The 10,716-nt window shown below is 46.8% G+C and overlaps 1 protein-coding gene across 1 annotated transcript; it reads right to left on the reverse strand.

Moving 5' to 3' along the window:
* Positions 1-2,259: 2,259 nt before the first annotated feature.
* On the reverse strand, positions 2,260-6,185 carry LOC120644772. The gene is made up of 2 exons (XM_039921480.1): positions 5,501-6,185; positions 2,260-2,528 (listed from the first exon to the last, which is right to left on the reverse strand). The coding sequence occupies exons 1-2, from the start codon at positions 5,874-5,876 to the stop codon at positions 2,491-2,493; spliced, it is 414 nt and encodes a 137-aa protein (XP_039777414.1). The 5' UTR covers positions 5,877-6,185; the 3' UTR covers positions 2,260-2,490.
* Between the last annotated feature and the right edge of the window lie 4,531 nt (positions 6,186-10,716).

The following is a 10,716-nucleotide window of genomic DNA, read 5'->3' on the forward strand; positions in this document are numbered from 1 at the left end:
TCTTTACATATAAGATCATGATAAATTTATGTAAAATACTTTGTTAAGTATAATTACAGGATATAATCAGTAAGAATTAGTTTGTGCTATTAAATTGTACTCGTGCAACTTATTTCATTCCTAGCATGTGCAATTTATCTTGTTTTGTGCCATGTAAATATAACATTAGGTGTCACACTTAAATACACACCACCTTGGTTCTTTAGGTAGTTACTAATGCTTGGTTCTCTGTAAACGAGTGTCCAATGAGATAAGTTCAGAAGAGAGTAATTATCATGTTAAGTATCACTTTTACCACCTAATAAATTTCACCTATGTTACTGTAGTTTAAGTCTTACATGTTTGTAACTAAAGGTACTTAATGTATATAGATGATGCAATTAACATGTGGTAGACTTCTTATTCTTGTGACGATATCCATGATGCCTTGTTAGCTTTAATCACTAGGGCAAGTAACTTCATAAGACAAATCTCAAGGATGAACTAGTCCTTCGGGTGAGGATGAGTGATCAACCTTAGTACGATTTGTACCTTACTTCTTTACAACAACGTACCACGCATTACTTTCTGGTCGTCCTTAGAATATGTGCTTATGCCTCTTTTGTGCATGCATGTGCATCTATGCATATCATTTAGGTACGAGGGTAGATCAATTGAAGAACGATTGGAACATGAAGATGGAGAAAACTCCAAAAGATGGTGTGTTAGTTTCTATCCAGAAGGTGGTGGATTATCTATCATGAAGCTCCAACCTACTAACTTATAGCGATACTTTACTCCCAGGCAAGCCCCGGTGCATGTCCTATTATTTTAAATTATGACTCACTATATATATTATTACTTGTGCATTACGTTTCAGGAGTTGTTTGGAACCCTAGTTGTATGATCCCTAGGTTTCCTTGAGTTATACTAGGATGTATAGGATGATAGAAATGCTATGCTTAATGGTTCCCGGTAGAAGTCGAGTGATTTCTTGTCACTCGCGAGATATAAGATGTTTAGAAGTCGAGTAATTTCCGGTTACTCACGAGATATAAGATATATTTATATTCCAGTACATGAGTTGTTGAATTTGATATGGAATGAATGGAGAATTGAGACCGGACGAAAAAATATGATATATAGGTATGGCAGCAGGACAGAGTTCCTGAGTGTCTTAGTCCCGTCTGTGTCGGTTAAGGACCATCCGTTGTCTGGCCCTACTGATCATGTTTGAATTGTACTAACCGCATGCCGGGAGTAGGAGTTAGTCGAAACCGGTAAGCCGAGTACTGGCTTGCTTCGAAAGTACAGAACTTATACCCACCCCTTAGGGCGAGTCGAGTAGTCACGGAGAATTAGGATGCATGTATTTACTTTTGGTGGTCTCACATTGAGCTCGGCTGACTATATGCAGGTGGGGCGGTTCTGTAGTTCGAGGCAGAGAGGGAAATGGTTGGCACGTATAGTCCGATGGGGCTTATACGTGCCATGTTGGTTAGGTTCACCTTGCAAGATTAAATCGGATCGATTCGCCGTCAGTCGCTCTCGGATATGAGCACCTTGATCGCAACACCGCATCGTAGTAATGAGTTGGAATATGAATGATATATGAGGAGGATTATTTTGAACTGTTATTTAATGCTCCATCATGATTGCTCTAGTTAGGAGGCAAATATTACATGATGGTTACCATACAAAAATCCTGAGCTAAAATATAGAAAATAAGGATCCACTTTTAGTTGCTTTTCTGCAAAATAAACTATCAGCCAGAAAGCTTTGCATATCTAGATATGTGGGCTAAGTATACCCAATAGTCGGGTAAGTCTTGCTGAGTATTAGTTGCTCAGGGTTTGTTGTTTACCCTATTTTAGGTATAGGAGCTAACTAGTTTTCACATCGGTGGGCTCGATGTGGTGCCTTGTCTTCACGTCTCGGTAGTTCTCGACTTATTTATTTTATTTTATTTATTCTCTAGTAAAAATGCTCTGTAAGTTAGATTTTCTTCCGCTGCTATTTTTTCTTTTGTAAATTTTAAATTTAAAGCTGTTTTGTAAAAACCTTAATATTATTTACTATTTAGTAAGATTTTATCATGCCGGTACCGTCTGCGCTCGTTGTCGCGCGAGACTTCTGGTGTGTTTCGATCGGCCTGTGGGTTGGAAACAGGCTGTCAGATTACACTTAATTAAGCTAATGCGCCTGATGCGTTCAAATGATGGCCATTACGCTCAATTAAGCCGTTTAACTGAAGCGTCCCCTCATAAGAGAAGACTTAAATGTGATACCAACATCAGTCCCAGGAGGCTGATAACACATTTATTACATCAGATGGTTCATCACAGTATAACTCTACGCGGTAATGGGCAGTGAAGCGCCACTATCGCGAGGATTACAACTAAAACCCACACGACTACATTAACTATGAAGAGGTCATCAGTGTCTTGCGCCATGCGGAACTTCCTGCGGGTGACCCTAACCACAGGCAAGACTGGGTGCAGGACGGTACCCCTACTCAGCGTCGTCAGGAACGAAGTCTGGATCTTCCTCTGTAAAAATAAAGAATGGGGTGAGTACAAACGTACTCAGCAAGTCCAACCACACCCACGGAGGAGATATAAATAGAATATAATGCACAGGGTAAATCAAGGATAAGGCTAGGGTTTAATTTGCAGAAAGCAATATTTTATGCAGGGGTTCATTTGAAAGAAAGGATTTTCAAAGCAAGTTTTCATGTACCGAGTAACACGTAGTGTTGACCCACACAGGATCCAAGTTTTAAGCTGCTACCAGACTCCTCATCCGCCGTAGCACACGGCACAACTGCCGGACACTCTTCCTAAAACAACTCACGCCAACTCATCCCAAAATAAACACTAGTTATATGACCACACCGTAACTCGGCCAGTACCGTGGGCACGGCTATTCGAATAGATTTTAACTCTGCAGAGGTGTGCAACTTTACCCACAAACGGGGTACCACAGCTCGAACACCGTAGTGTCGGTGTAGATCCCAACAAAACCATTACCTACCTTAGCTAGACCTGACTAGCCATCACGGGATCCACCAAGGGGTCATTGACCTATCACAGAGGTTTTAACCGGGGCATAAGTCACACCGAGCTAATCCTTTCTCCTTGATCACCCGTTGCTCTCAGCTCTCCTGATGGCTATCAGACTAACTAGTGGAGTTTATGCTAAGCCGTTGTCCATTCAACGGTCGAGTGGTTTACACGATAGTGGAGTTAGGTGAGATGACACACCAACTCGATCCTTAATTGTGACAAGATGGATATCTACCTTCCTTGCTCTGCTACACAGGCACGAGCACAACAATCGGCAAATCACACAGAGATGCCATCCATCCCGTCTAAACTCATCTTTCGAAATTCCACATTTCTCCATTCCCACACACGCACACATTTTCTTTATAAAACAAGTTGTATTGTGTATAAGGTCCTAAGCATTCTAGCAGCGATTAATGTCCAAACAAGACACATTCAGACATTAATCTAGGTGGTCAAGGAATGGTTACAACAAATCAAGGGGTGGGTATCCAACCATATTTTTAGCAGGCAAAACATATGCAATTTTATAAAACAAGCCAATAGGTTGTGTTTATAAAAATTAGGACAGAAGCATGCATCAAAGGATGAGATTAAACTTGCCTTCGCTCAACAAACGGGTATTTCAACTCGCGGTACGTGTTTCGATTTCCGGCTCGCGGTACTAGTCCTCGTGCTCGTGGTACGTACTCTGGGCTTCTGCTTGTGGTACAAACTTCCTATCCTGCGGCACCGGACTCCAGGCTTCTTCTCGTCGTTGTTCGCGAACTCTCAGTGACTATTACGCGTCACAAATCAAACAAACAAAGCATACATAAATATAAACTGAACTCTATAAATTATAAAACTAACAAAGACAGTTAGAGTTAGATATTAGATAAATTTAGGAAGATGAATTAGGCCAGATAGCATGCAGTGCTTACCAAGAGCACGACAAGCTCGGGAGATTTTCCCCTAAAGGGTGGTCGGAGAGAGAGCAACGAGCAAAACCTTGCTCTAGTGGAACCGAGAGGGTGAGTGAGCCAGGTTTGGGAAGGTGGCCGTGTTGGTTGGAAATGAGTTGGGAGTGATGGAGGAGCTACGCGAATGCGCCATTTTATAGACCAAGAGGAGGCAGTGGCCGACAGCGGCGTGACGGGATACTGGTGCAAGAACAGAGCCAACGCTGTAGCGAGGAGCGGCGTTGTCACCACACGCGCGACGAGACGGCAAAGCCGGCGCGGGCGGCAAAGCATCATGGTACCACAGTGCGGAGCGGCGCCGAAAGCTGCCGGACATTGATGTGCAGTCTCATCGTGGGGCCAGAGTGTCGCGACATGCATGAGTGCGGTTCGCGCGTGTCGCGGGCTCAGCGAAAGGGGATGGCACCGTGAGGGGCGCCTTGAGCAGGATGTTGGCACGTGGCGACGAAAGGCTCGATTTTTTTGGCCAGGGTGAAGCAGGCGCGCGTGCTCGCATTGTCCTGGCACTCCAGGTCCGCGGCGCACGGTGGCAAGGCAGCGGCTAGGCGGGGCGGTGGTGAGGTGGCGCACGTTTAGGAGCAGGAAGAGGTCAGCTTGTTAACGTGGGTGCATGCATCATCAGTGGACTGAAGCTTGTTGTTCAACGTGTACAAGTTGTTAGCACAAGTTAGTTAGTGGTGATCTGCATGCAGGTAAGTGTGGCTTGCATGCAGGGAGGCGTGGTCAGGCCACGAGTGCTCGGCCATGTGGTGGGACCGGACGTGATGTGGGGTGTGTTTATTTAAACTGTGTAATCAGCTTGTACTGCATGTGTGTGGAGGTGAATACAAGTGCAGTGTTGGTGGGCAGCACGGAAGAGTTTCTGTGTGAGTTAGTGATCCTCTCAGAGTTTGTGTTCTTGTATTTGTTTTCCTCAAGTGTGTGTGCGTGTTTCCATCCACCGAGAGAAACTAGCAAGGTGCTCTTACTTGCCTTCGTGTAAACATCAGAGAGTGCGCGAGGGGAGCCGGTCATTTTGATCAGTCCCGACACATGCGAGCTCCGGTATCCCGGTTCGCGGCGGCCAGCGACTGCGGTGGTGGACGTGGGCGATGGCGAGGCAAAGGTAGGGCCTTTTGGTCCCGGCTCAGGTGGTGTTCGGCGCGTACGCGCGCGGGCTCTCGGCAACCCGTGTTCACGGCGGCCGCGTGTGCTCAGTGGTGGCCAAGAAGAAAATAAAGGGGCCGGCACTGCTGCACCGAGCGTGTGCGTGCACGGCATTCAGCATAGCCAAGGCCGCGGCATCTCCGCGGTGTTTGCGAAGCTCCAGCGCAGCCGGGCCACGATGGCGTCAGGCGGCAACAGGAAACGGATGGCGACGACGGATGGCGACGACGTTCGGCTTCTGCACAAAAATGGTAGAACAGGGAATTCCTAGGGTCAACTATGATGTTCATCGGCCATCGGCCGGCAGCACATGGTGGTTGGCAAGGATGAGACTCGGCTAGTGCTCACCGTGGGTCGACGGTGTAGGCGTGGCCGGCATGGTGTGGACTTGCGGTTCGACGACACTCGGCTCGGCGGCGGCAGCTTGGGCTGAGCCGTCGGCGAGGTCGGGGCTACAGTTCGCGGTACGGCTCGTCGTGGCCATCGGTGACTCGGCGTCGGCATCCATGTCGGCGTCGGCGTCTTCGCGCTCATGGCTGCCATCTTCGTTAGCGAGGCTGCTAGCTGGTGGTTGTGCTGCTCCGAGGGAGTGCCGTCCCCAAGCAGCGCAACATCGTGGCAGCTCGAAGATGGAGGGGACGTCGTGGTCGCCGGGCTTGGGGTCATCGTCGTTGTGCTGCTCCACTTGAGCAAGGATGGAGCGGAAGGGAGCTGCTGGTGGCATCGTTTGGAGAGAAAAAAGGGGGCTTGCTTGGTTTGCTGCTTGCGATGGAAAACCAACGGAGAGAAGAGAGAACAGGGTGCTTGCTTCACTGGGATGGAAGGACAGAGGACAGAGCAGCAGCGGGCGGCGGCTTCCAGCTGCTAGCTTGCCTGCGATGCTGTGCTTGCGATGGGTGAGAGAGGAACAACAGCTGTTGGTTTGCTCGGTGGAGAGAAGAAGAGCAGTGAGCAAAAGAGCTCCGTGGCTTGCGGTGGAAAAAAAAATCAGAGTAGCTGGTGTGCTGTGCTGCTGCTGCTGCTGCCGCCTTGTGGACTTTTGTCCACGACAGAGGGAGTGAGTCAGAGAGAGCTGCCGACAGAGAGAGAATGAGAGAGTGAGAGAGAACCAAAGAGACTGATTGTTGCTGCATGCTAGCTTGTTTGGATTTGGAGCAGAGAAATCAAGAAGAAGGTGACGTGGGAGAAAAAGAAATGGAGGTGGCATTAAAGAGGAGTTCAGGCTTGCTGTGTACTATGCGTGAGTGTGCACCGACGGAGAGAGTTAATTGCATGCATGTGTGCTGGGTTGGAGTGAACGAGAGTGTGCATGCATCAGCTCTGCTTCTCGCCGCGAATGGCTTCTGTGGTGTGTGCGTGAGTGCTGCACTGTTGTCCGCCTCTAATGCATATGCATGTGTGTGTGCTGCCTGCTTGCTCAGTGGAGCGACAAAAAAAATCAGAGGGGGCGCTGCACCACCGACGGAGAGAGGGAGTATGAAAGAGACGTGTGAGAGTGAGGTGTGTGCAGGGAGTGAGATGAGAATTAATGTGCTGCTGTTTGCTTGCTGTGTTCAAGAAAAGAACAGAGGCCTCGTTTGTTTGCGCGATGTAAAAATTTTGAAAAGTCATCTTTCTACATTTGAAGTACTAAACTTAGACTAATCACAAAAATAATTACATAACTCGTCTGTAAATCGCGAGACGAATCTAATGAGCCTAATTAATCCGTCATTAGAGGTTGTTACTGTAGAATTACTGTAGCAATTTAGCATCTAATTACAGCCTAATTAGGTTCATTAGATTCGTCTCGCCATTTACAGATAGCAGTCGCAATGCGTTTTTTATTTCGTCTAGATTTAAATCTCCATGCAGGTGCCGGAAAAAAAAATTGGAATTTGGAAGTTTGCAACCAAACACGGGCAGAGTGAGGGAGTACGGGTGAAGTAAGAGTTTGGGCTGATTCGTGTGTGCATGCACGTACTGCATCCCTTGGACCGGAGCCGAGATATTCTGGATGGTGGCTCTGATTGATGGAGAGAGGGGGGAATGCACGTGTGCAGAGAGATATTAGAGAAATAAAGAGAGAAACATGATTCGATCATAGTTGTTAGGAAGAAATTAGATAACTTAAACTTATGAGGGATTTTTCATACAAAGGAAGATGAACTCAACAGTCTTGAAATTAGATTTTGAAAATAAATTTTGAATTCAAACAATTTTTATTTGTGTGAGATTTTAGACTGTTACATTAACTTGGCGGTTCTATCACAATTAAGCAAAACCAAGCGTCGCGGTAACCGATTCTTCCTCCATACCTATCATGAACTAACCATCATGCCAATCAGCCAATGGCAGGCGCCCAAGCCAAGCTGACCTATCTAACACACAGGGCATGTGTGGAGCGATGTGACGGAACAGCTAAATTAAAACTTTAATTAAACATAATAGCCGTCATTTGAACACATCTGGCGCAGTAGCTTAACAGCTTAATTTGGCGATCCTTTCTCAACCCACGACCCGATCGAAACAACACCGGTAGTCCCACGCGACGGTGGGCGCAGATGGTACAAGCACGACAATATACTTAGAAATAGAACAACACGACATAAATAATACAAAACTTCTTACAAACCCAGTTCAAATACAGTAGTTTTACAAAGTTTACATAAATAAAATAATTTACAACTTTACACTAGGGAAACCAGGTTCAAACGGAAAGTAACCTACAACTAATTTAGCGTTCAGCCACTGCACTACCGGTCAGACCGGTTCGACCAACCGGTCAGACCGGTCTGCATGGATTCCCCACGTGAATTACCGGTCAGACCGGTCTAAGCAAAACAGAGGGGTTGCACCCTCATGCCTCAAGCGTGCAACCCGCCAATTCCCTAAACTAAGGGTCTCGCTCCATGACCTGCCACCCCTCTGCATCCTGACAGATGAACTTGACACAACAGGGGCAGAAATCGACGTCCCGGGGTCCTGAAATAATTTGGGTAGCAACAAACCCTGAGCAACTAATACTTAGCAAGACTTACCCGACCAGTGGGTATAACTTAGCTCACATACCTAGACATGCAAGTCATTTGGTTGGTGGTTATTTTGCAGAAAAGCGACTAAAGTAATTCCTTACTTTCATGATTTTAGCCCCAAATTCTATATAAATTAACTCTAATCTAACATTTGCATAGACCAACTCTAACAAACATGGTGGTGCAATAAATATTAATTCAAGGTAATAATCTTCATATACATATAACTTATCATCCCATCATAGCACTACTATGTGACTCGGTGACCAAGGTGCTCATATCCGAGAGCGACTGACGGCGAATCGATTCGATTTAACCTTACAAGGTGGACCTAACCAACATGGCACGTATTTGCCCCGTCGGACTATACATGCCAACCATTCCCCTCCCCGCCTCGAACTACAGGAACCAGCCCAACGACATATGGTCAGCCGAGCTCAACGTGAGACCACCAAAGTAAACAATGCATCCCTATTTCTCCACGACAACTCGACTACCCCAGGAGTTGGGTGCGAGTTCCTGTACTTTCGAAGCAAGGCAGTACTCGGCTTACCGGTTTCGACTACCTCCTACTCTCAGCATGCGGTTAGTACAATTCAAACATGATCAGCAGGGCCAACAACGGTACGGTCCTCAATCGATTCGGACGGGACTAAGACACCCAGGAACCCTGTCCTGTTGCCATACCTACACATCATCATCATTCCCCGCCCGGTCTCATATTTCCATGTCAATTTCAACAACTCAGGTACTATAGATAAGTATATAACCTATATCTCGCGAGTAACCGGAAATTACTCGACTTCTAAATATCCTATATCTCGCGAGTGCAAGAAGTCACTCGACTTCTATCGAGAACTATTAAGCATAGCATTTCTATCGTCCTATACATGCTAGTATAACTCAGGGAAACCTAGGGATCATGCAACTAGGGTTCCAATCAACTCCTGAAACGTAATGCACCAGTAATAAATACATATATAGGTGTCATAATTTCAAATAATAGGATTTGCACCGGGGCTTGCCTTGCGTCTGCTACTCAGTGCTAGGGTGAATTGGGCCTTGGGCCGGCCCTTCACGATCCTCCTGCTGCAGGGCTTGCCCCTGTGGCTCATGTGGCTCCGCAACCACCTCGTACACAATTTCCTCCGCCGCGGCTGCTACACGTATGCATATGCATATGATAAGAGAGAATGCATGCATGATTTATAAAAATTACAAGTAACCAATAACCAAATCAATTTCTATCTATTTTCACTAACAAACCCCAATTCAACCCTCTCAGCTCTGCTAGCACCGGTCAGACCGGTATACCAAACCGGTCAGACCGGTCTGGCCTGTGCGCGCCTCGATACCAAAAATTCGGAGTATCCGGACGTATTCTCGGAGTATCCGGACTCCCAAGTCCGGAGAATCCGGACCTAACTCTGGAACATCTAGATCACCACAAACCCGGAGTATCCGATCCAATGGCCGGACAGTCCGGCCCCTACCGGTCAGACCGGTCCCTCCGACCGATCAGACCGGTCCAACCCAGACCAAAAGCTAGAATCCTTGGCGCAGCGAAAATCGCCCACAAATCCTTAAACCCTTCTAGGCACTAGTTCAGGGATACATTTAGACGTTTTTGACCAGAGGAAATCGCCTAATATCATCTAGAAAAGGAGATCGATTCGTTCCTAGCTAGAGTACCTTGGGTGAGTCCTTCCCCTGCGAAGAACTTGGATCCACTGCTCCCCAAGGAGGGAGTCGTGGAGAAGAAGCTTCTCCACACCGGTTTGATCCTTCCTCGGCCTTGAATCGAGTGGAAATGAAGGATTGAAGAATTTAGGGCTTGGGGAGAGGGAGAGCTCGGGAGAGGGCAAGCTGAGCTGAGAGATGGCGAGTGACTGGTTAGGGAGAGAGAGGAAATGGTTTAAGTGATGTGGGGCCCAAAAACTGTTGAAGAGGTTAAACAGGTCAGATCGGTTGCTCATGCCGGTCAGACCGGTCCGGCCAGGCTGACAATGAATTTTTGCTATCTTAAGGTTTTATAGTTTAAGTTCGAATCTAATGACCCTGATTAACTTTAATTAGGGTTAATTAACACCTGGTTGTTACGAGTTGTGCGCCTTCCTAGCTACTGGAGTTAGGAGTAGTTAGCTAGTACAGTAACAAAGAAAAAATCTCCCACATGGCACTAGCTCGTGTGCAGTGTGAGTAGTGTGTTGCATAGCCTCGTACGTGGCGGGGAGATTTTTTTTTAAAGGAAGCCAATCAAGCAGCAGTGTGCTTGCATGATTCCGATCCTAACACAGAAAATTCACTGAGCAAACGACTATATTCCTCCTGGTGCATCGGAACCTTTCTGGCTGAGGTTCAATTGTTTTTTTTTCTGCCGAGGTTCAGTTAAAGAATGAAACATTGGCGGCTAAGTAAAGAACCCAAAGGTAAAAGAGACAAATCTCTTGTCCATTAATCTTACCACCCTTGTGAGAAACGTACGTTTGGCCCGGTACCATGACCAGTTGGGTGTCATTTGGTGGGGTGATAAAGCCGAGGTAAGTGTTT

Source organism: Panicum virgatum, chromosome 8K (assembly GCF_016808335.1).
Source record: "Panicum virgatum strain AP13 chromosome 8K, P.virgatum_v5, whole genome shotgun sequence".
Taxonomy (NCBI): Eukaryota; Viridiplantae; Streptophyta; class Magnoliopsida; order Poales; family Poaceae; genus Panicum; species Panicum virgatum.

Excerpts from the sequence above, each read along its gene's own strand:
- LOC120644772 (XM_039921480.1), bottom strand. The coding sequence starts at position 5,876 with ATGCCACCAGCAGCTCCCTTCCGCTCCATCCTTGCTCAAGTGGAGCAG. Across the intron at positions 2,529-5,500 it reads GCCTACACCGTCGACCCACG|AGGAAGATCCAGACTTCGTT; the intron begins GTGAGCACTAGC and ends TTATTTTTACAG.